General features: G+C 34.3%; 1 protein-coding gene across 1 annotated transcript; it reads left to right on the top strand.

Moving 5' to 3' along the window:
- Positions 1-2,167: 2,167 nt before the first annotated feature.
- Positions 2,168-24,266, top strand: LOC149804011 (ras-related protein Rab-43-like). The gene is made up of 4 exons (XM_089953891.1): positions 2,168-2,427; positions 9,713-9,896; positions 10,822-10,967; positions 14,104-24,266. Exons 1-4 carry the CDS (start codon positions 2,230-2,232, stop codon positions 14,212-14,214), a joined length of 639 nt encoding a protein of 212 aa, XP_089810017.1. The 5' UTR covers positions 2,168-2,229; the 3' UTR covers positions 14,215-24,266.
- Positions 24,267-27,191: the final 2,925 nt, after the last annotated feature.

The raw sequence follows: 27,191 nt of genomic DNA, 5'->3' as shown, positions 1-27,191 counted from the left end.
CGTATAACTGTTGACATACATAACAGCATTGCCGTTAAGATGTACATTGAAAACGAGTTCATTGAAGACTTTGAACACATCAAAAGCAAGGCTGGTGGAACAAAGTATCTTGTATCGATCGTGAAATTTCTAAATACCATTTCTATAAATATAAATTTATATATGACAAATACCATTTCTATAAATATCTCATGTCACGTGTTTATGCTCCTATAAAAAAGGAACATAACAAAGAGTGAAACCAACAAGCTTTGAAAAGTAAAATACAAATTTATTTCCTTGGAGAATTCTGTAAAAATGAAGAAGAAAAGATATGAACTGACGGTTTTAAGAATCAAATCCAAAACTAATCCACGAATACATTTTTTGAAGTCCTCATAACAAAATGCTCTACCGATTTCAAGTTCGAATCCTGACGAAGAATCCAAGATGGAAGACGATAACGTATTCTGCAATCTGTAGCGTTGAAGTCTACAGTTCCTTGTACAAACAAGAATTATCACTCCGGTTTCGGATATTTGAATAAATTTTTATATAAAAAACCGTCCTTGTTCAACAATTTCACATGAGCACACGTATTTTTCAGAAGAAAAAAAAAACGGAATTAATCCTTTTGAATCCAAGTAATTTGAAATAACTCCAAACAGCACAACATACAACTTCCAGTATAAGAGGACGCCCAGCTGCAACTGAGAATAGCTCTCCAAAACAGAGGTTATATCGTTTCCTAAAACGTAAACAAGGGGTCACGCGATCGTGTACTAGAAGCTTATAGAAATTAGGTACTTGTTAAGATACACGTACACCCGATGTAGCCCAGACGAAAACCAATCATTTTACTCTAATAAATAAAAATAAAACAATTGTTTTCATCTTAAACACATAGTCCCGTCATGACCTCGACAACATCCAATCATTAATAGAACTTGTTAACGTGGTTGCTATAAATTTTGAATCAAGGTCAGGATCTATAGCAACACCCGGTGTTTATAAAAACGAACAGTCAAGGTCAAACTATTTTCTGAAAATATATCATCTCTAGAGAATAAATTTACATTACAATATCATGTAATAATAAAAAATTTTTTTTTTTAAAAAACTGACAAACAATTAAATTGAAATAAATATATATTAAATCAGATATAATTAAATCAAATATACGTATCAAAATATAACTTTCTATATGACAGATAATGTAGATATAATACAGTAGTGAAAATGGTTTAATCAACATCTATAGTAACACGGTTAAAGTAACTTTAAAACAGTAATCAAAGCTGTGTAAATGTATTGCGGAATTAGGTCCTTATCTTCAATATTAACACATTTCTTCTGCAAAATAGTAAATATTCAAGTTGTATAAGATTTCTTGATAGAGTGACTGCTTTCCATGTACTGGATACATTACCAACAAGACTGATAATATATACCAACAAGACTGGTAATGTATCTTTTCAGGATGTAAGTATTTTGCATATAGAATATGCACGGTCGTGGAAGAATTATAGTACAGTCATTGTAAATTCAATGTAACAGTTATTCGTTACATATACTTAAGAGATCTAAGGCTGACCAGAAAGTAAGAAAATCTATGTCAGGCTAAATCTGAACATGTTATAAAAATATATAGGTCAAAGTGTCAGACAGCCATGAACCTGACCTACTTAAATAAATGTTATTATGTAAAACATTACACAACGCCTGGCTTATGACGTGGGGTAGGGAGAGGTAAGTTGGAAGGTTGAACGAACAACACTTATCTGACTGCTGGGGTTAGGTTAGACCGATAAATCATCAATTCACCCGTGATGTTATTGATTTTCGTCCATCAGTATCAACACAGATTTGTGGGGTTGATTTATCGGACTAGGGTTAGGTAGGTGGAGCTTGGGGATTCGTCAGTTCTCGAGTCTTAGGGGGCACATCCCCCAACCCCCCCCCCCATAATAATAATAATAATAATAATAATAATAATAAAATCAGTAACAACACAAAACAAACAAACAACCCACCCACCCCCACCCACCCCAACACCCTCCAAAAGAAAAACAAATGTATACGGTACAAGTGTCCAACTCTGAAGCCGAACAACATCATTCCGGATTCATATAATTTAGAGTCTTGTTTTAGTTGTGTTCGGCTCGCCACTAACACTATAATAGTCAGATAGAATTAGTAAAGTGCTTCCTTGCTGTTATCTGGAAACGTCATTTATATTTTTAAGTGATAATGGCTTTTCATCATAATCCGGACGCAGACGAATCATTTGATTATCTCTTCAAAATTGTGCTAATCGGGGATGCAGATGTTGGGAAAACATGTGTTGTTCAGAGGTTTAAATCTGGGACCTACGTTGAGAAACATGCAAGCACAATCGGAGTCGATTTTACAATGAAAACATTGCAAATTGACGGAAAGTTGGTAAAGGTAAGCATCTAGAAGTCGACAATCAAAAATGTGTATGCTATGAAATAAGGAAAGGTCTACATACAAAAATGTGCACATTGTGAAATAAGGAAATAAGTCTGCATACAAAAATGTGCATTATATGACACAAAGAAACAAAGTAAAGTCTACATATGCGCACATTGTGAAATAAAAAAAATAAGTCTTCATTAGCAACAGGGATGAATTTTTCAGAATTTTATAATAAATAAAAATGAAATGTTTTCTGCATAATTCGAGAGAGCTGAATCAAAAAATGAAATCATCTTCATGATATCTTTTCAGATAAATTCACAGGAGGCATTCAAATATATGCACAGTCCACCATTTTTAATGTTAGTCTTTGTCAGTTTTTGCAAAATCTTGACTTCACGTTATTTCAAGATGAGCTTAGCATATTTATTATATATGAGTATATATAAATGTTTGGTGAATATTCAGCTATAAGAATAAATAGACTTTTCCTTTGTTCCAGGTACATTGGAAGCCTTTATATGCCTTTTTATCAAGTGCCCCCCCCCCCCACATGTTTGTATGAAATACTCAACTCTTGAGTCATACACATGTTGAAATTACATGTTGCTCTTAAAATATAATGTTTGATGCATAATTTGTTGTGCAGAATTGAAAATTGAACTCATCTGTATGATATTGTTTCAAATACATTCACAGAATGCATGCAAACACATGCACCATCCACCATTTTAAATCATTGGTCACTTTTTAAAAAATCTTGACCTCATGGTTATTTAAAGCTGAAATTTGCATATTTCCTATGTATGGTAATATAGAAATGTTTTGTGAACATTCGTCTTTAATAATAAATTTTCTTTTTCATTGTTTTGGGCACTTCTGAAGCCTTTTTGTGCCTTGTTTAAGCATCCTCACCCAATCAATTGTTCACAAAATACCATCATGACAAGTCATGCATAAGTTGAAATTATATCATACTCTTAAAATAGTGCATAATCAAAGATTGTGCTGGGCTTCACCATTGTTGCAATGTGATATTTTTACTTTTTGTTGACAAACTATACTATCTGGTGATCTTTTTGGCTGTTAAAAATTGTATGTACAGTCTTGGGTTTGGAGTTGGAAATTCAAGGCACCATGACAGGAGGCTGCAAACTTCAATATAAAATTGCACTGGAATCTATTGTTACATAAACAAATCCTTTGTTCATATTGACAAACCACCATAAAACAGCATTGTTATATCATAATCCACTTATACTGATGTCTGGCCTATGTACTCTATGCTGTAATATAGCCCAAATAGTCATGCTACCTCACTTGCTACAATCGACCAATTTTGAAGACGTGAACTGAATGAATACAATCTACCAGACGATGAATTTTTTTTTCATTTTTGAAAAATGTACCAGAAAAATAAATTTGCTGAAACTTGAAGAAAACCGATTACCTTTGAAGTATCAATCACTCTGTAGATATACTAAGCAAAAAAAACAAAATGCCGTCTCCATGTGTTTTACAATTATTTGATGTTGTCACAGCAATAACAAATGGGCATTTGTTTGATTCTTCAAAGAGCACCTTTAGCAGCTCCTTCAATAACACATGGACTGTCATAAAAGCATTGTATCATTTTTCATAGTGATTGGAACATATTTATTGTGCCATGAGTTTCCTGTTTGCAACGAGAACATTAATGCTTACAATCACTACCAATGGTGGTTTAAAAACCCAAATTAAAGTTCCAATATTTTGATTCAATAAATAATCTTTCCTGTCGAGTTAAATGAAGGTGGGACATCTTGCAAGAATGTGAAACTTTTTTATTTTTTGTTCACGTTTTCATTTTCTTATGAATAGCCTCATCCCCATGGTAGCCTTGGCATCATTGTAGTTGTCTCTGGCTGACCTAAATCTAGGCCATTTTAAGTACATGTACATGTAGCATATATACAACTATACAGCCATGTGCTACTAGGATAAAAAATATCAGAGTGGATTGTTTTGGGAAATGTGTTTGTTGACAGTGGGATATAGTTCAAACAAGGACTGCCATTTTATATATATACATTTTAGTTGTGTTTTCTAATGGGATTTGACTGATACATGAATTTTGTAACATATGATCAAATACTCGAATTTATGGATTTTTCATAAGCATGTATATTATTTAACACATTGTAGAGTGTACTACACAAATGTAAGTTGTCAATATACAAGTGTATTTCAGATAAGTTGTCTTAATTTAATCATAATTTCTCCTTTTTTCATTCCTTGTATCAAAATCACTGATGACAGGTCATCTCTTAAAAATTTCACTTAAATGCAAAATTTCAGTTTATTTTTAGCCCCTCCCCCCACGTATCTAAACATCTGCTTATGTCAACAATATTACCTTGATCCCAAGGATGTTGAGGTAAATGGATATTGCTGTATTATGAAAATGATGGCATATTTTTTAAATTGCTGACAACATATTGAGGTTGGAAATTTTTTTTGGGGTGACAACTTTTTTTAAGCCAGCGCCATCCCGGGTAATGATTGCAATATTCTTTGTACATGTATGTTTAGATCTGAAATCACAATTTAGTGGACAGCAGTTGCCTCTTTAGAATTAACAAAAGGCCCAATGTCATATATGCTAAATTTAGACAGTTGATCTTTAAACCATGAATACATTCAGATATAATAATGTTATCTTTTTCACATAGGAAAGCGGAGAAAGTACCAGAGGTAATGAGGTTGATATTGAGAGAAAATCTAAATGTGGATCGCAGTCAGCGACTAGTGTCATCCCTGGTTGCAATTTACATACAGAAATGTGCATATTATGAAGTGAGAAAAACCAAAAATGAGCACAAGTGACTGACTGATGTAGTACTGTAAGGGCAGTAGTTTCAAAGTAATGCAGAAGAAATAACTATTGAAATAACAGCACCAAATTCAGAATGATTCTATTTCCAAAGTCAAGGTTTGGTATACACTGCATACCGTATAGTTGGTGAATATTTCAATCCTTAATGTTTTAAAAGAAAATAACAAACAGTGTAGTATGTCTTTATTTACAAATCTATAAATTGTTTGCACAATCTTGAATTCTCATCTTCGTTGTTTTTGTTGTGGGGTTTAACGCTATTTTTCAGCACACAATCGGCTATGCATGGCGGTCGGTATTAATGGTGGAGGAAGAACCCGGGAAGAACCACCAACCCATGAGAAGTTAATGGCAAGCTTTCTCACATACCCACATTGTCTCATCTTTGTTAGCAAAATTCAAGATTACCAAACTCAGATTATCTGCCTTTGCTGTTTATGTATGATTATGTTCACAACAATACATCAAGACACTGCTTCAGATGCGGGAGGTTGTGGGTTTGAACCCTGGCCAGGTCATACCAAAGTCTTACAAAAATGGTACTTACAGCTTCATCACTATGCACTTAGTGTTAGGACTGGTTGGCCTGGTGTCAGGATAATGTGACTGAGTGGGACGTATTGATACATGTCTGCGGCAGTGCTAGATATCACTATAAACTGCCACACTGCAGACATCATAGTGATATGACTGGATTTTTTTTAAAGCTAAGTTAAAAATCAAACTCACATACTCACACACACACACATCAAAACAAATAAGTATTTTTATTTGGGTTAAAGAATTTTTTGGTTTGTAAATAATAAAAAAAATGCACTACAGCCCAACACCTGGGGCACTCCATTTTCTCCATTTTAAGTGAAGTGCCCATTGGGTTTGTGAAAAAAATGTAATTTACCTAAGAAAACTTTAATCACACTGATGATGTTGTTGTTGTTGTTGGGTTTAACGCCATTTTTCAGCACACGATAGGCTATACATGGCAGCCAGTATTAATGGTGGAGGAAGAACCCGGGAAAACCCCGGAAAGAACCACCGACCCATGAGAAGCTACTGGCAAGCTTTCTCACATACCCACATTGGCTGAATCCGAGACTCGAACCCATGCAGACAGAGGTGAGATGGCAGTGATCCGTAACGGAGAGCGCGTTAGACCACTGATGAAGAGCGTTATATTTTTCAGGTTGTCGAAAGACTAGTAAATTAATAATACCTTGCTCGTATGAAGATCATTTACTTGTCATAGCTGTGAACTTTGTGTACGAAGTAAAGCATGTTACACATGAAGGAGGAATAGATTTCATGGGTTAGCTATAAGTGTTCACTTGGCTTTAACATACATGTGATTCTGCTGGCGGTAGGAGAAATGTCATTTGAAGTCTGTCTACCGCACATTCTTTTTTATGGTTGAAATCTGCTGGTTTTGAAAATCATCAGATTTTAAAACAAAGTTATATTGAAAGAAACGGTTTATTTATGTGTTCTTTCCATACATTACAGAGACCATCCAGAACCAGTCTCCTGTGTACCAAAACTGTTTAGCAGTCATTGCAACAGTACATGGATGCATGGCTGATGAATAAAGGGATTAAGGCTAACATGTGTGCATAACAGACTGTTAATTGAATACCTTATTGTTGCAATCTGGAAAGTTAAGGTCAAATGCAGGATTTGTTTTGGAGGTATTATAAGCTATAAAATGATCAAATGTGGTCCATGATGGCTTTTGAGTATTTGATTAAAAATCGGTCTTCCTTTGGCAGATGTGAGATTAAAAGGAAAGAAAGACCAAAAAATGTTTTAGGCAAAAACACTTGAGCAAGTTTTTTTTTTTTTTTTTTGTCTTGTTAAATTACAATTACATTGTTCAAAAACATTTCAAATTAAAGTATTAAACAATTGCATGGGTGAAAGTTCTCCCTCATGTCATGAAAATTCCACCTAAAGAATGTCCCCACAGATTGATGTTCCAAATTGTGCAAATCTATTGAGGTTTTCTTTAGGGTTGGGTAGGGGGTTAAAGCAGTTGGAAAGCATGTAGTAGGGGAAAAAAGCAATGCTTTGGGATAGTAAATTTTAAACTTGTGATTAACTGTTGAGCAAGAAAACGGAAGTTTTTATGTGTTATTCAGTTCACTCAAGGCTCCTTGGATGTGTTTTGCTGAATCACAAGTTCATAATTCACTCCATAATTTAGTACATGTATCCTCTATGGAAACCCAAACAAAGTCATTTTATTCCACTGCTATTTAATTCCTACATTTGCCTCATAGGAGTGATAGTTGATAGAGGGCACTAAATTATTTGTGTAAGACACCTCAACCGATTATAAACCTCCATGTATATCATTCTGCCATTATATTCTCTACTACCCCCCCCCACCTCCTACCTTCATAGAAAGATTTTTTTTCATAAATAATTTGTTTCATGATCTTGGCTTGGTAGTCATTGGTCAGGACAATTGGAATTATGCCCATGCTAAATTCACAGACAGTAACTGCATTTAGTATTTTTTTCTCTCCAATTAAGTAGGGTTATGAATGTATTAGTGTCTAAAACAAAAGCACATGACATTTCATTGAAACTTTAAAGTGTAGCTGACTACTTCTCTGGACTGCTGGTCCTGAATGGAGTAAAACGTCTTGTCTATTTCAGCAGCTTTATGCCATGTATATATGCTGACCTACTTTTATGATGAGAACACTCCAGATGCACACTAAGTTAGAAAAGAAAGAAATAACAGTTGAATCCTAACAGATTGGTACTAAATAAATAAAACAGCAAACACCATAATTTTTTCAATATTTAATTAGCTTGTCAAAAGTTAAGAATGTCTGATCATATATTTTTTAGTTATCCATTGTGGGTACATGTTTCCATTTTGATGCTTACTGTTAGTGTTAGAGAATTTCTGAAATGCATGTATCGGATTTTATTAGCGGCAATTATCTAGCTCATCATCTTGTAAATTATGTGTTGAGATAAATAAAGCACTTTTTTTCTTCAAAATTTACAGTGAGTAATTTATGGATTATTGATTTGATGCATGTATACATCATAATAAAGAATCAGAATTTTAGATTGTTTAGTTACAATTTTCATGCAAAAATATAGTATCAGAATTACTCCTTTTAGCTTCATGGGACTTTCTCCCCCTCTACCAGGCCCCCCTGACTCTTTACTAGGGCTTTGTTCTGGACCCACAAAGGGGGCTAAGCAGCCCACCTGACCCTTGGCCTGCTTTTAAGTATTGTGGTTTTTCCCAGCTATTACCTGTGTAATTGAGTTTTCCCTTTCTCACACTACCACCTTATAGTGAAACTAACTTATAATGAACTACTTGATACAGTATACCCTCATTAAAAACTATCTCTGGGAGTTATAGAATATTCTGCCTTGTAGTGAGACCACCTTATAATGCAAGTGTCCATTGGAGCCAGAATAGACTGCATTATAGTGAGACTGCATTGTAATGCAAGTGTCCATAGGAGCCAGAATAGACTGCGTTATAGTGAGACTGCATTGTAATGCAAGTGTCCATAGGAGCCAGAATAGACTGCGTTATAGTGAGACTGCATTGTAATACAAGTGTCCATAGGAGCCAGAATAGACTGCGCTATAGTGAGGCTGCATTGTAATGCAAGTGTCATTAGGAGCCAGAATAGACTGCGTTATAGTGAGACTGCATCGTAATGCAAGTGTCCATAGGAGCCAGAATAGACTGCATTATAGTGAGACTGCGTTGTAATGAGGTCTGATTTTATTGACACTTAATGAAATGGGATCCACAATTATATTCAACTTACAACACAATGAAAAAATGTTTTCCTGTTGCACTGGTTTTAAAATTAGGGTAAGCAGGCCAGGTTGTGTTTTTTTAAACACTACATACAATAAAACCTGTCTTGAAAGACCACTGTTATGTGAGTGAGATGTGAGACCACCTGTCTTGAGAGACCATATTCTCAATAAACAAGTTTAATGATTATATAGTGTTATAATCTGTTATGAGAGATAACCTGCCTTGAAAGACCATTATTTTATGGCAGAAGGGGTGGTCTTTCAAGACAGGTTCTACTATATATATTTAATGGGTTTTTTTGTATGAAATGTTTTTGTTTTGTTTTTCCATGAGAGAAAAAAATGCTGGGGTCATTATTGAGAAACAGGGACAGTTGGCTGACTGGAAAACACTATTATTTTTGTTTGACCTAACAGGAATGGTGTTATAATGAAGGGTGATATAGTGAGGCAGTGTTCTTCCATACATTAACAAAGGTTTGTTTTTAAATGATTTCTTTACTTTCCTAATGAGAATGAACATGTCTTCTTCTCGAAGGGACATTGTGAAAAAAAAATTTGACTTATTTCATATGCATTCATTTTGCCCAGTCTTTGACAGAGTTGTTTATGTTATAGCTTCAGATATGGGATACTGCAGGCCAAGAAAGGTTCAGGACCATCACACAGAGCTATTACAGAAGTGCTAATGGAGTTATTATGGCTTATGATATCACCAAGAAGGCATCCTTTGACAATGTAAGCCAGTGGCTCGATGATGTCAAACGCTATGCTGGTCCAAATATAGTGCAGGTTTTAATAGGTGAGGCAGTGTTATGGTAAAAAAAAAAGAGGTTTCATTATACTTAGTCAAAAAAATTTGTATTGAAATACAGATGAAAAGACCAATATTTCATGTGGTATGGCATATTTTCCTGTCAATTTCAGACTGCCAAATTGTCATATTATGGGATATAAAAACTTAATATGAAAAGAAGATGACAGGAAAGAAGGAGATGTAGAAGAAAGAAGAATGTGGCATATAAGCAGAATTGCCCTGGGTGGCAGAGTAGTCAACCGGTAAAGCGTTTGCTTTTGCCGATCACTACCAGCGAACCTCTCCCTGTGTGTGTTAGAGTCTGAGGCCAATGTGAGAAAGTAGGCCATTTGCTTCCCATGGGTCAGTGGTTCTTCCCAGGGTTTTCCTGGGTTCTTCCTCCACCAGTTATACCAGCTGCTATGTATAGCATATCATGAGCAGAAAAATGGCATTAAACCCACAACATTTGTTTCCTAATTTTTTGTCATCTACTCTAGTTGATGAGATAAGTAGAAATGATGATGGACTTTAATGTTTCATTTGTCAGACATTTTATTGATCTTTGTTAACATCCAGATGAGTCAATGCCATTTTTATTTTTGTAAAAAAAATATAGATGTTCAATGTTTTCTTCTCCAAAATGTAGACTTTCAAATGTTATGTAAATTAAACCTGATGAAAATCTACTTGTCCCACTGAAAAAAAAACAATGCAACCCGAGTCTGAACTGAAATCAGAATTTTATCCCCATGTAAAATTTATTGCAATTTTAAATCAGACATTAATTTCTTAATCCTATTCCTTTTAGCAACCAGTATTTAATTAGTATTTATTAATTAATTAATTAGTTAATTAATCTTTTATATAGATGATGAAAATCATTTAATTGATTATTATTTTAATGAATTTTGTGTTTTTTTTCTTCCAGGAAATAAGCGAGATTTGGAGGATATGAGAGAAGTACCATTTACAGAGGCAAAGTCCTACGCTCAGCATCATGGTATGATTGACGTATTAGAAACAAGTGCCAGAGAAAATATTAACATTGATGAAGTCTTCCTGAAGTTAGCAAAGGTATTATTGTCTTGGCCATATCATCAGATATTGAGGCTAATAGAACCTGTCATGTGTTCTGGTGTTGGTAAGGGGAAATTATCTTGAGGGCCATAATATTAAAGCGAGATAGATGCTGTGTTTTGAAGTATATTAATTCAAATGGCTTCACTTATGGATAACAAGAGTTCATTTTCACATGAGCTTTAATATTAATTTCATACTATTCTTTTCCCCAGTATTGGAGACAGTATCTTTTACACTCACCATCAAATGGTCAAGGCCCATGCAATGTTAAAAATGCCGACGTGTTGTTGAATGGTTTTTCCATTCAGGGTTGCGCTGGTTCCAACCACCCAGCTTATTTCCAGTCAATAACTATGTCAACGATTTGTTACAATAATTTGTTTTAGTTTTATAAAACTAAAAAGTTTCTTTTCTTGTGAAGGATATTTTATTATCAGTGTATCCCTGAAGGGTGCAAGATTGAGAGTAAAAAATCCCCTTGGTATCACAACTGGGGGTCAGACTGAGTAAAATGCAAACCTTGGTATGAAAACTCGGGGTCAAATAAAAAATTTGGGGGTCTCTGAAGCACAAATCAGGGCAGAGGGAAACACTGATTATTATAGTTACATTTATGATCACAAACTGTGATACAGACAACACTTTCAAATGATTATAAAAGGGAAGATACCCCAGTAGTGTTATATAAATATTTGGTCACTAATTTGGGGTGCAGAAATTTAAATTAGGAAATCTTGGCCTAATAGAATGCTTTGTGTCTACAATATGGGATAAAGAAGAGTATAACATGATTAAAGGCTTTCTAAAAAGAGAGATCTTTATTCATTTTTCAGAATGTTTACAGAAATACATTCTTAACTGCAGCAGTGCCTGAAATATATGATGCCTTTTGAAACGAATAGTAATCATATTCTGCGATTGAAATTGACATCTTCTGTTAATGGCAAGATGTAAATTTCAGGTCACAATATGCACTGATGAGTCATTGTGGGATAGTGCATATTTAAGAATGAGAGAAATGTGTATAAATTTCAAACATCACAGAGGAATGAATGTTACTAGAGACTCTCACATCTTGACTTGATGTTCATCTGTTGGGGCTGTGTTGAACATCATAGGAATGAATGGTACTAGAGACTCTCACATCTTGACTTGATGTTCATCTGTTGGGGCTATGCTGAACTTTGGGTTTCTAAATGAAGCTGAGAGTGTTGCAGAGTTTTACTTTTACAGATTAACTTGTACCTATTCATTTCAGTTAAAAACACTGGAAGAGTACCATCGTAAACTTGGAGTGCACTTAAGCATTGAGCATATATAATTAGTGAATTTACTATACTACTGTTACTACTACTGCTACACAGCTATTTAAAAATGGTGCAACTTAAATATTTGTATTAGCTTGACAGATAATCATCTTATATGTAAATGATAACTGCAAATTGATCACTACAGGTTATCTAATTCATTCAAATACCCCTCCCCTAATATCACCTGAGGTGGCTTACAGTGTTACCCATGTCCTTCTGTCTCCTTACCTTATACCACATCCCATCAAGACAGTCAAAAATTATGTCTGCATTCCATAACTTTGAAGGATTTAAAGAAAAAACATGAAAACTGGTATGATGCTTTACATTGAGAAATCCTATTTTAAGTTTGATCTTCACCTTTTCGCAGCAAAATATAACGGAGTTGTGGTCCTGTCAGAACTTTGCCATCACTTTTGTTTTCACTCAGAAACTTTGAAAAACTTCATGGCTGGAAATCAGATTTAGTATGAGACTGTACATTGGTAAAGTCCAGTTTACATCTTTTTCAGACAAAAGTTTACATTTTTGAGGTTCTGCATTGCGTATACCTTATTCAAGTTCACCTTTCACTGTTTTACACATAATTTATTTGAAATTTAGCTTTTTGTTGACTTGGAGCTTGGCCTCTTTTGTTTCTTCGCAAATTTTATTTAAAAGACTTCATGGATGGAAATGAAATATAGTATGAGGCTGTACATGAAGAAAACCAAAATTAAGTCAATTTTTTTATACCTTTTTATGTCAATATTTTACAGATTTATGTCCCCTGTTTGACCCAAAGATAAGTCACATTTTGCCCTTCAATTTTCATGCAATAATTTTTGAAGGACTTAATGGATTGAAATCAAATATTATATGTGGCTTTATTTTAAGAGTACACAGGTCAAGTAACTTGTTAATGTTTGATGTTTTCTTGCAAAGCGTTATAGAATTATGGCCATTGTTCAGCTTAGATCTTTGCCTGTAATTACATCATACTGGCAGGGACATCCATGGCATATGGACATATTTCTAGTTTTTAATTGTGCATGTGACTTATGAGGCAAATTTGTTACTTAATTTACTGATGTATGAATCATGAAATGTATAGTATAATTTATTTTTTTAAATGTTATGTAATTATTCTTAAATAATTATAAATTTGAATTTTAAATGTGTTATGTACCTCTGATCATTGCCAATAGTGTTGGGCATGTGTGCATGAACAAGTCTTATGTACTCTTATTCAAATTACAAGGAACTGGACTAACTCCATACCTGTAGCCATGCTCACATGTATGAACACACATAAATCAGTTTCAGTTTTATATTTGATGAATCTTTAATAGGTTTGGCACCCACCAATTTCCCCCCCCCCATGCTATCCATCTCTCTTTTCAGATTTTAGTATTTGCCAATTGGCAAACCAGAAATTCTAGTTGATAAAAAAAGTAGGAATTAATATTGGTGTATAGGACACACAAGATGATGTTAATTAGTTGTAAAAGAGAGATGATTGTTGCATTTATTTGATTGCAGAAAATTTACAGTTTTAGATTTTTTAAACCTAATTTTAAAGACATGGCTTTACTATGTAACACTAATGGTGAGATATTCTGGTTCAAGGTTTGTTACAGTCAAAATTTTACATAATAAACACTTAGGAAAGCATCTGATGAAAAGTTGGCTCATATATTTAGGTAAATTCATATTAACACATGTCTAAATCAGATCTATTTACCTGATCATTATACCCAGGCAGTCTTCATGTACACACTGTCACTGTGAAAGATTTTACTGTTTTATCTACTTGATGTGTGTGTCTCTATTTTTCACAGGAGTTGATACAGAGGTATGGCGGTGAAGTAGACGCAGGTGGTGGAACATCAGGGAGCATAAGATTAAATAGCCGTTCCGTTAGCTCAGGATGGGGGTGCTGTGGCTCATAATTTTAGAAAGACTAAATGGCTGCTCTTCGTGATTTAAGAAAGACAAATGGCTGATTTCTCATGTCAACAAACTCATTGATAAGTTCTCTTGATTCAGTATTCGACTAGAACACGAACGTCAACTTCTAGATGATAACAACTGTTTTTAAAATGCCTATAAAGACATTTTATTCCTGGTAAATTTTAATGTCACTTAAGATTTTTAATTTGACCTCAGTTTCACCAGCAAGGCTGAAGTTTAAAATTCAATCTAAGGCGTTTGGATTGGAATATTTAAGTCAGAATTAAATTGAAGTGAAATTGCCAGATTTTAAATATTACTCTGATTATGGACTTAAGTTTTGCTTGTGATTAGTGTGTTTTATAATTAAAAATTGTTTATTGTTTATTACAAATACTGAAATTGCAGCATTAAATAAATTTAATCATGTTTTGAAATGTAAAATTGTGATAATTTTCATAACTTTGTCACATAAAAGTTTCACCAAAAGTTAGGGACGAAATGATTCACCAGTGCATTCAAAATTGTAAAGTTATGAAACACACATTAATTGTACGATTACAAAACAGATTAATTGTATGGTAATGATACAGACATTAATTTTAAAGTTATTGTACACATTAATCGTACAGTTACGATACACACATTAATCATACAGTTACGATACATACATTAATCGTACAGTTATGATACACACATTAATCATACAGTTACAATACACACATTAATTGTACAGTTCAGATACATTAATCGTACAGTTACGATGCACACATTAATCGTACAGTTAAGATACACACATTAATCATACGTTTATGATATACACATTAATACTATAAATGAAGAATGATAATATATCCTTTCCAAAAGTTACTTTTCATCTTCTCTGGTCATGAATAATTATTCTTTGCTATATCATATGACTTTAGTCTATATTTATGTGTTCATATCATAGGTTGTGTGTTGCAATATGTGTCAGTATGTGGGATAGGTATAATTATTTTTTATAGAAATCTTTTCCATGCTGTTACATGTTTTTTTCCAAATTCTTTTAAGTTGTTTGTATTTACATGTAATCAGCATATACACTGTTGCTTGCCAGCTACATTAATATGTGACAATTTTGGACATGGATATAGATGGTTGGAAACTTTTGACGAAAATGAACAAAACTTTTTATATGCAGTATAAAGTAATGTCTTACCGATTCATTAAAATCCAACTCCATTTGAAATGGGAAAGATTTTCCTTTTAAGTACTAAATCTGTGACAAGTGCTTTACAAAGAAAATTCAATTATCTCAGAGTACAACATGCTTTGTATGTGGCTGTCTTAAGGCACAGTGTATTACTTCATGATTCCTGACTTTCTGACTTTCCATCTATTACGAATTTGGTTTCCACACAAACTTTAGATCTCCACCATCTAGTTACCAAAGTTTTTGGATGGCTTGCACTCGGCTTTATGAAGAACCCTATCAATTTTGTAGTCAGAAAGGTCATAACTCAAGGTCACTATGAATGAAAGAATAAAAAATGGTTTCTACACAAGTTCTACCAGACATACCTTAATGATTTATGCACAGTAACTTGAGATGTCCACCATCTACAGTACCATACCCAAACTAAATGTTTAGCTTGAACATGGTATAATGAAAACTACTATAAATTTCAGGGTTAAAAGGTCAATGGGGAAGGTCACTATGACTAATAGAAGAAAAACGGTTTCTGCATAATAACTCAAACTCAGAATTTAAAAATGATTTCTGCACAATAATGTTAGTTCTGTATGATGAAGGTCAATCAAACTTTGTAAATGGCTAACACTTGGGGTAAGTGATGAAGGCTTTTGATTTGGAGGTGAAACGGTTATATTTCAAGGTCACTGATTGAAAGAATGAAAATTGTTTCTGCACAGTAACATTGGTTCATCTTTTCAGAATTTGCCCAGACTTTGTAGTTGGTTTGCTTTTAGGATAATGAAGAACCCTGTTGAGTTTTGGTCCATAAGGTCAAAGATCAAGGTCATTCTGACTGAAAGAATAAAAATGGTTTCTGAACTGGTATTTCATTTAGGACTGTTCATGGTACTCTTGTTGAAAAGAGATTTAGACAAAGAAATCTGCTTTTGTAAAATAATTGTTTGCTGTACAGCACAGTATAATGAGAACGTTACATTATGATATCCTTAATATGATATCACATCTTGCCATTGTGTATGGTGGTGCCATGAACTATGGGAAATCTTTGTTGATTTGGTGTTTTATGGCACATCAGAACAGGTAGGTTGTTTAGGGTCATGCCAATTGGTGAAAAAGGCATTGCCCAAGGACACACCATGGTAGCTGACCCAGACTGATTTTATGGTTGGATATGAACCTATACCCTTCTGGTCTTGAGTTCTGCATGCTAACCACTGAGTCACTGTGCCTGTCTGGGAAATATTGGATGCAAAATGATGCATTAGTAAATACTGAAAATGGAAATTTTTTCAATTTAATAATTAAAATAAACTGGTCAATGAAAATGCTAAGTGGTTGACTAGTATATGAAAAAAATCGTTATCAGCTTACAGTATGTCTTGTATTGTTCACACAGAAAACCAATGTGATGTCAACAATTTTGTCAAAATTCACTTACCAGAATGATCATTTCTTTGTGAATTGTATAAAAGGATTATGTGAACTTCAACCTGATGAAATTGTAAATTCATTTAGATATTATTTAATGGGCAGTTAGCATCATCACTAGTCTAGGTTTCAGTATGCTAACCCTCTTTACACCTTGGCAGATTGAAGAGCTTTCTATGCTTTGGGTCAGTAAATTTCATAGGATGCAGTGGCAAGCCACCACATCCAATCAAAATTAAGTTGTATAAATTTGAACACTGTTCCTACATGATCAAGACAAGGGGAGCACATGACTTGAATAAGCAATTTTCCACTGCCAGTCTGTGTTTTTACAAATATCTTTCACTCAAATACACCTGTAATGGCTTCTCTTTGGTACATAATCATACTTTCAGTGTTAAACTTTAAGACTATCCTCTTGAAGTCAATTACCACCACTATTTTAGAACGATGTACAATGCAGCGTTTACACGCTATTGGTTAGTTTGCATTACATACTTACAGAGGCAACTCATGAAATCCAATAGATGTTGCTAGGACAAATCACTAAAATATCTGTTCGATCAGCTAAAGTGTAGATAGGGTTAACGTATTGGAACATTGGCTAGCAAAGATGGACAGTTAGTAATTGGGTATGTCTTACTATATATAGTTTTGTGCAATGACTCTTGCTTAGGGATAGATATTTGACTTAGAAAATGCACACCAACAAATTTTTTGTGACTTTGAATTGCTTGGATCTTTAGGTGTTTACAATATTTCATTAATCCTTAAAATCTTTGCCTTAATGGACACCTTAATATAAAGGAATTTACTTGTAAAGGGCAACATTTTTTGGGCCTTTTTCTGAAGTTGACATTAATTCACATTTATTTAAAGGACAACTCTCAATAAAGCAACAGTTTTGTTGTCCCATGAGTGTCCATCTGTTCAAGATTCATTGTAGTTTAAATTTCTTGAGATATTTTCTTGTTATGTAATACATAGATGAGATAAAAGATGCGTTATATTTTGTCTGATCGTTTGTAACGTTCTCTGAGATAATTAATGTATTAATGGATAATGTAAGTTTGCAGTTAATTTGCTTTGTCATAGAATATATTTCAGTTGTAATATGAAATTGCCATTGAAAATGTATTGCATTTATTTTGATGGTTTTACCTTTACCCATACTTTCGATTAGTTAAATGGTTGTCCAGTTTTGTCTTGTCAAAAATTGGGTGAGACATGGATCTCTTGTCAGATGGCATCTTGAGACATATGGATCTCTTCTCAGATGGCATCTTGAAACATATGGATCTCTTCTCAGATGGCATCTTGAAACATGGATCTGTTCTCAGATGGCATCTTGAGACATATGGATCTCTTCTCAGATGGCATCTTGAAACATATGGATCTCTTCTCAGATGGCATCTTGAGACATATGGATCTCTTCTCAGATGGCATCATTGTTGTTCTTGTTGTAGGTAGCAATCATAGATTTTACTTCAGTTCAGTGTCTTTTCCTCAAGAAGGATACTAATCACCACATACTAAAAATGGTCACTGCAATCTACTCAGGGTGCATTGCATCTTGAGTGCATTTTTCTATAATTAACTAGTGTTTATGACTGCGAGACACAAACTTTAATTCTTAGGGCCATTTGTGGCATAAAGTATCCTTAGTTGGTGCAAACATTAATCAGTTTCCTTTAGAATTAACCATTATGGACTTGTGTGATTTATTTGTTATCAGTTTCCTTCAGAACTTGCTGTTATACTATGGACTTGTGACCTTGGTCACTTTATGAAAATGATGTAAAGGAAGTGCTGATCTCATAGGTTCATGTAGGTCTGACTTGTAGTTTGTTAGTGAGTGACAGTTCGAAATGTATAAAAATGCAGCTTTGTCCAAATATTAAATGAGATCTCAGGCAATGAGTCCCTGGATTGAGATAGTGAAAAAGTATTAATAACAATCCTCTGCTCCACATTGGTAAATTTTATTTTCAGGTACATCTGTTTCATGTAGCATTCATTGCTTGTACGGTTTCCCATCTCTACTATGCTGACCTAAAAATTGTCCACCTTTTGAAAAATCATAGGCAGTAGGCAACATTTTGAAGAGTCGTAGGCAATAGGCAACATTTTGAAGAGTCATGGGCAATAGGCAACATTTTGAAGAGTCATGGGCAATAGGCAACATTTTGAAGAGTCATAGGCCATTTTATCCTCTGAAGCAGAATCAGAACACAACACTGCCTTCTTTTCTTGCCCTGTCAACTTGGCATGGTTTTTGGATTATACCAAAGGAGAACAGGTGAGACATTCCATGGAATTGTTGTTTTAAATGCACTGGTGATATATTCAATAGAATTATTTTCTGTTATGGACCAAAAGTGTGCAATGTGCAATTTATCTTCATATTTATATATATTTTTATAAAATAGTGGACAATTTTATTTCCAAAGCTCAGTTTTTGTAGAGGCACCTCCATTCTGATTGATCCAAGAAATTACTCATCTGATGAAAAACTGTCAAAAATTGTTAGATTGACTCAATTTTTAATGTTAGATACTAAATTATATTTTAATCTAATACACTTTCTGATTGATCAAACATCAGATTTTATGCAAATTGTCCATGATAATCTTTAGATATACTTACACATTCATCATGATGTCACAAAGCTCTGTGTGGTAAAGTTGTAATTATGCAACAGATTTTTTTAACAATGTTTAAGGATGAATATAACTATAGAATTTGAAGTTCTTTTAGGGCAATCGTGATGGTTTTACCACACAGTCATGATGGTAAAGCCACACAGTCATGATGGTTTTACCACACAGTCAAGATAGTAATGCCACAGTCATGATGGTTTTACCACAGTCAAGATGGTAATGCCACAGTCATGATGGTTTTACCACACAGTCAGGATGGTAATGCCACACAGTCATGACGGTTTTACCATGTAAATATCCTTTTTTAATGTCTCTGCTGTAGTAATACTATTGACACTTAAGTTTATGTCAGAAAATCACCTTAAATGTCCTCCAACCTGCTAATACATGACTTATTTCTAAGTAATGTGCAATAAATGTATTCATGTGTTGGTCAGCTAAATAAATTAGATTCTCATGCTAAATGAATCTTTGTTTGGGTCCGGACTTGCACAAAGAAAGCCTTGTTGAAAGGTTACACTATTCTTCTTTGCAAAACTCAATCAAGCAGAATACAAATTGTGCGACTTAAGGGTTTCTTCTTCGAACCCAATCATAATACCTTAGGAGTACTGCCACTACCCAATCATAATACCATAGGAGTACTGCCACTACCCAATTATAATACCATAGGAGTACTGCCACTACCCAATTATAATACCTTAGGAGTACTGCCACTACCCAATCATAATACCTTAGGAGTACTGCCACTGCCCAATCATAATACCATAGGAGTACTGCCACTACCCAATTATAATACCATAGGAGTACTGCCACTACCCAATTATAATACCTTAGGAGTACTGCCACTACCCAATCATAATACCTTGGGAGTACTACCACTACCCTCTCCAGACACTACTTAGGCCTTCTGGCCAGCTCTATAATAGGCCTCCTGGCCATCTGTATATTTTATACAAATCAATAGAAAAATCTTGTGCTATCCTTGTTCTTTCCATGGGAGATACCAATTTGTCATGCAAGTCATTTTACAGAGAATGGATTAAAAGGAATGATTGATGAAGATGGATTTACCTCATTTCGTGTGTACTGATGAGTACCTGGTGATACATGATAGATGTTTAAATGGATATTTCAAATTATGTTCTTAAATTGGTTTATTTGTTTGTTTAAGTAGTTTAAATATTGTTCTCTGTTAGTAATATTAGCAAGTCAATATTTCTGTGTTTTTTTTTTTTACCCCACTGTAAAATCCCAAGCCTCTATTTTTGAGACCTCCTGCCATATAAAATTCTTATAACTTTTTTAAAAAAACATGGCTGGGAGTCGGCAATTCAACTGATACAATAATATAGCTAACAAATGGGGGGTTTTCTGTGTCATGGTTACAGTCAGCTTTACAAGAAAAGGGTATGTATTTTCTTCAACTGTGATAATATTTGTCAAATCAGTTTTCAACAGTGCAATAATTTTGTACTGGCAATCAACACTTGTTGCAACAAAAGTAAAGTGTAGAGATTAGCAGTGGCGAATACCAGTGCAAAGTTGGTTTAGTACAGTGAAGGGATTACATGCCATTTATTGGCTCATCCTTTGTCAGAGAAAAATGTGAGACATAGTGAGCTTGACGTCATCCATCTTGTTTGTCTGCAGTGTAAGCTAAAGTTTAAAACATTTTCATGCCACAATTCATGTTTTTTTAACTCTTTTAAGGGAGAAGTACTACATTCTAGGGAACCCTTGTGTTCACTTTTGATAATGTTGATGTTGTTAATTGGAAATGATTTTTGCCTGCAGTTTTAATTGTACCACAGCTGCAACCTTCAGTTACTGCTCACAACTTTTTTAAAAATATTTCAGACATTACAATGGCTTAGATAATTTCATTAAAAAAATAATTTTTGATTTTTCCCCTTTCTCGAGTTCTGTCTGCACATAGTCTGCTTTTCCTTGATGACCTATCTTACGTCATGATGTAGGTTTATTTTGTTTCATGAAATGCTCAGTTTGAAATACATTCCATCTGTCCATCTTTCTGTCATTATTTGTCTCCTGCCAAATTGCATTACTTTGTAAATCAGTGATTTTTATAACTTGTGCAATATTCATATATTTTTATGAACAGCATATATTTGCGAATATACAAAAGTTTGAAGACCATAGGTTTGGTACTTAATTTTTATCTACAAAATTCACCTTGCTGGTTTTTTTGGTTTTTTAATTCTATACAGTTGTGACTCTTTGTAATCTATAATCTTGTTGGTTTTATTTAAAATTTCAGTGTGGTTAAGTCCATAGTGGATTGAATAAATTCCCTTTGTGACTTGGCTCCTTATTCTTGAAATTTGTCTTGCATAAAAGCTCAGCCCCATCTCAAAACATTGATATGGTATGTTGAGTACATCATTACTGCAGAAATTTATGGCGCAACTAAACGAACCAAAGAAAATTCTTAAATGTCAGTACTTATATCATTCTGTGTACAAGTACATGAGCTAAAAATCGTAGTCTTTGAGCACAAGTGGGAGTTTGGTGTCTTAAAACAGAGTCAGGTTCTTCTTTATAATTCATGCCATAACTTTAATTTTACCCTGTGTATTGTTATTCCCATGTAGTGAGGAGATTTTCTGTACATCAGTCTGTAACTGCATTTCCAAAACTGCTGGGTGAAAATTCATCAATCTTTGTACATTAGTTGATCAGATGTTGACCATTTGTGAGAGTGCATGATTTTTGGACCCTATAGTGGGGTCCCTAGGAATGGGCCAGAGGACAAATACAGTGATATTTGTAGATATTATTTTGACTAAAAAATTTATACATGTATAGGAAGACACATAATGTATATAATTGATTTTTGGGTCACAGTCACAAGGCCCAGAAGGGTATCTTGGTTCTAGGTTACAAATCCTAGGTCCAGATTTTGGGTTACAGCACCTAGGTTCAGACTTTGGATTACTACCCATAGGTTCAGATTTTGAGTTACAAACCCTAGGTCCAGAATTTGGGTTACAACCCCTAATTCCAGATTTTGGGTTACAACCCCTTGATCCAGAGGGTTCTCAGGGTCCTGTATACAGAGACAAGAAAAAACGGCATTATGGTGGGGTTAAGGATTGCCATGGTGAATCTTGGAAGTAGTTCTAGTGTAAATTTTTATCTTTCTTTTTACCTACCAAACTAATTTGTGTATAAGAGATGATTATTGTGAACATTTTCTGTACATATTCAGTTTTTGTTGTTTTTGCATAATTCTATTGCATTTTTTGATTTTAATAGATTATTGAATACCTGCTTTTGTTGCATAATGCACCAGCCTGTCGGGGTCGGTGTTTTTTGTTCTAATCATTACTCCTTACAAACTGTGTAGACCCAGATCTTTGGTGCCTTGTGTGATGGCAGATCTGAGGATGTGCTGCTTTGCAGTTGGACTCCACTTATTAGTATTATTTAGTAGGTTAAGAAAGTACAAATCATGAGTGTAAATATTTAAAATGTTTAATTTTGTTGAACCATGTATCATTTAAATATGATAATGTCATATATGATTTAAATATGATGACTATTAAGATATCCTTTTTACTAAAATATTTAAAGAAAATGTGATTTGAGTTTTATGAAAGAAAAAGATTGATTCATAGAGGTCTGTATTCATAGTACAGCATAGCCTGTCTTGAAATTCTGCCAAAAGTTATTGGTCTGTCAAGACAGGTGGTCTCTAATAACAAGTCATGATACTATATAGTGAATAAATCTGTCTATGAAGACATGTTGTCTTATAGTAATGGTCTCTCAAGACAGGTTTGTATACATGTTTTAGGGATGAATTTTTTTAATTATGCTTCATATTCCAAATGTGAAATTAGTAATTTTTCTATTAGTATTATACATTTAGAAATTTCAGAGCTTTTTTTTAACAGATGCGTTTCAGATGTAAAGGTATACTAGAACTTCCATGATTAGTTAAAAGTGGTGATAGATGTGTTCATTGGTTTTAAAAACATGTTAGTGATATATTGTTCCCTCATTATGATTCTCTTCACAGGAGTCATGCAAATGATAAATTTTCCCTCATTATAATGCTGTTCATGGAAGTCATACAAATTATACTTAGTTCCCTGGTTATCATGATGTCTGTGGGAGTCATACAAAAGATACATAGTTCCCTCATTATAATGCTGTCTGTGGAATTCATACAGATCATACATTGTTACCTCATAATGCTGTTTGTGTGAATCATACAAATTATATGTAGTTCCCTCATTATAATGATATTTGTAGGAATCATGAAAGTGATACATTGTTCTCATTATAATGATGTTCATGGGGAGTCATACAAGTGTATCATGTTATTGAGGGAAACTTATATGGAAGGATGTGGTATGTTCTACACCAAAACAAAGAAACAGGATATTCAGTAATGTAAAGACAGATTGTAATTGACTGCCAGGAAGTGAAATGAGTAGCGTGTACACAACAAATGTAATTGTATCTTTCCTTTTTTTAACATGCTAAGATAAAAGACCAAAGTGTAATATTGATACAAGTACACTTAAATAAACTCATTTTATAACAGATGTAGTTTATTATTGGATATTATAAAGCTTAAACTCCTTGGAACAAAACTTGGATTTAAAATAAGATTTTTTTTGTTGTTCTATGGACTTCATTTTATCCAGTTTACTGTACTTGAATTTCATTGGCTAATTTTGGAATAAATGTGTGTATGGAAATAAGAGAGACAAATAAACAATACATGATAAAATCCTTGTCATTCTTGTCTTCTTATTGAATTCCAAAATATCAGTGGTTCTGTCATGCCCAGAACAGGGGACCATGAGGGCATGAGTCAGTTCTACCAAATGAAAATTTGTGCGTCAACTTTATGTTTTGTCTAATACAGTTCATTCTCTCCCATCCATAGAGGTTGTTTGTGTAAAGATACATGATGTAACTGTTTAGGACGGGGGGGGGGGGGTCATATCTGTCCACTAGCACATTGGTGGCTTGCCAAAGAAATCCCACTGTGGATAAACAGATGTTGGTCAGTAGTTCCAACTCTACCGTTGTTTCTGTGAATCACAGATCAGTAGTGTTCTGGGTCAAGTTGGTCTTGCAGTATAATGAAAAGTGTAGAATGTATTTTATTTCCATATAATACAAAATGAAAAATTTAGAAGACATAAATGAGCGGAGTCTGATGTCTTTTCAAATAAATCACCAAAGATTGCTACAACCAAACATGGACAAAACATTGTTTGCATGTGTACAGTCGTTGGCAGAAATAACTTCATGAGAAAAAAATAAATGGAATGCCTATTGAGTCTCAGTAAACTTTTCCCAGTCCATCTTGTACTCTTGGTATGAGTGAACAGGTTGAATTGCTCCAGTTTAGTAGGGGAAGCATTACCATTAACAAGTGATTGTAAAATGATCATTGCCATTGGCTGCAAGGTTGCTTGTGATTTTGTCCAGGCTGAAATTGAGAAACTACAGTTGATAAACTGGAGTTTCCCAAGCCTAAACATTGTGCATTTTCCTTGTTGTTCGGGATTGTGCTTATTGGTGAGTTTGATGATTGCTTGCATTATTAAATGGCCATACAGTTTATGAAGCACAACAGGAATTTGTTTTGTTTGAATAAATTTTTTGCTGTAGATTGCTTGTGCTTTGTGCAGCACCTCACCAATCATGTAAGTGTTCATGCACATTTTCATCAGTGGAGCTCAAAGTGACAGAGATCTGGCAATGAGTGGCCATTCATAACATACTTGTGTCATTACCCATAATCATGTCTGTGGGCAAGAAAAGCAGCTGTTGGATCCATTTTGCTGTAACCTTGACCTATTTAAGAAATACCTCAACCGAGTCCTGGTACAACATGGGTGGCTCTGTATCTTTATCACATAGGACTACATTGTCACAAAGCCACATGGGACTTGGTCAGCGATTTTCATATTTCATTGAACCTTGGAGGTGGCATTGGATGTAAACATTCAAGCATTCAGAATCCACATAAATGATGTACTTATTGTACCTTCATATTTTGTTGCACAGCTGTAAATTTCAAATTGTTTTTGCCATATCCTGGCATTGTCTGATGTGGTCTCTCACTGATTCCGCTGTAGTAAAACTCATGGTCAGTGAGCAGCTGTTAGGTGCATTAAATGTGCATGCAACATCTGCATGGAAACTTTGTACCATTCTGTGTCAGGAAAAATCTTTTGTCTACACATAATGATATCTCATCAGAGAATCATCAATGTCACATGACAATTGCAAATCAGTATTGCACTGTAAGCATTTCACCATGGATAGTCATATTGACAAACAAACACATTAACAGCCATTCCAGTGTTGAGTAGCTTAAATTTACTGGTACAACATGGGTAGCTCTGTATCTTCAGGGACTTGGTCAGCGATTTTCATATTTGATTAAACCTCGGACGTGGCATCAAGATGCAAACATTCAAGCATTGAAAATCTACATAGATGATGCACAGCTATAAATTTCAAAATTTAAAAACATGAATGCAAAATCTGCATGGAAACTTTGTACCATTCTGTCAGTAAAAATCTTTTGGAGAAAATCTTTTGTCTACACATAATGACATCTCATCACAGAATCATCCATGTCACATGATAGTTGCAAATCAGTATTGTACAGCATGCATTTCATGATGGATAGTCATATTGACTGCAGGTCTTTATTCCAACAAACATATCGACAGACATTCTAGGGTTGATTAGTAAAAAATTTACTGATGTCAATAACTTATATGGGGAATTCAATGTTATCAAACATATGTTAGTTCAGGTATTGTTTATATATTTTAGGTTGATTTTTATTATCACTTGGGTGTAGTGCAGAAATAGATCCCATTCAAGGTTGTTAGAATTTTTCTCACTGATTACTGACTGTGGTGGAATACACACAAGTGTTGGAATGTAACTCGATCTGTGTCAAGGTTTGTACTGGGAAATAGGAATCTGGAATGTAACTTGATCTGAATCAATGTTTGTACTGGGAAATATTAATCTGAACCCCCAAACATGTGAAAAGTAAACATCCTGAACCTCCTCTGGACTATCTTTCAAACTTCTTGAGGATCTTTGTGTAACTTATATCAATTTCATTATTGATTGTCTGGGTGTCTTTATACTTCAAGATGTTCAGTATTACATAGGCAACACTTCATGGCTGAGAAGTTATAGAAGGCACAAAGCTGTCTGTGGTTACATGGCTAGGCATGGTAAATTCCACAAGAACAATGTCAACCTTGAGGCCTGACAGCAGTGCTATCTCAAACACATGCTGTAAAGTTGATACAATTTCCAGATGCATATTTCATAGACGTTTTACAGCATCTCTGTTTGGCTTATACGTGCTTCAGATAATTGCCCAGTAATTTTGAGAGCAACGTAAATTCTGGATCTTTTTGTTGGTGAACTTATGCAGCAACTTCAGTGGCAATAGTAACTGTTATGATGCATCAGTGGTTTTGTCTTCCTCTGTTATATGGGCAATTTCCGCCTGCTTGGCCCACAAAGGAGTCCTGATATTTGTGCTGCTGTTGCACAAAGCTCTGTTGCATTGTTTCCACTCTGGTTTAAACTAGGTAACAGAAAAGAGAGAAAACCAACAAGTTTGATAAAATTCAACAAATAATTTATCTCCATATAATGCAAA

Source organism: Sinohyriopsis cumingii, chromosome 3 (genome assembly GCF_028554795.1).
Source record: "Sinohyriopsis cumingii isolate HCF-2022 chromosome 3, ASM2855479v2, whole genome shotgun sequence".
NCBI classification, from domain to species: Eukaryota; Metazoa; Mollusca; class Bivalvia; order Unionida; family Unionidae; genus Sinohyriopsis; species Sinohyriopsis cumingii.
Note: the sequence above shows the minus strand (reverse complement) of the source record. Positions and strands in the feature narration are given on the sequence as shown.

Coding starts and splice junctions, on each gene's coding strand:
- LOC149804011 (XM_089953891.1), top strand. CDS start 2,230: ATGGCTTTTCATCATAATCCGGACGCAGACGAATCATTTGATTATCTC. Junction 2,428..9,712: donor TTGACGGAAAGTTGGTAAAG/GTAAGCATCTAG, acceptor TTTATGTTATAG/CTTCAGATATGGGATACTGC. Junction 10,968..14,103: donor TCTTCCTGAAGTTAGCAAAG/GTATTATTGTCT, acceptor TATTTTTCACAG/GAGTTGATACAGAGGTATGG.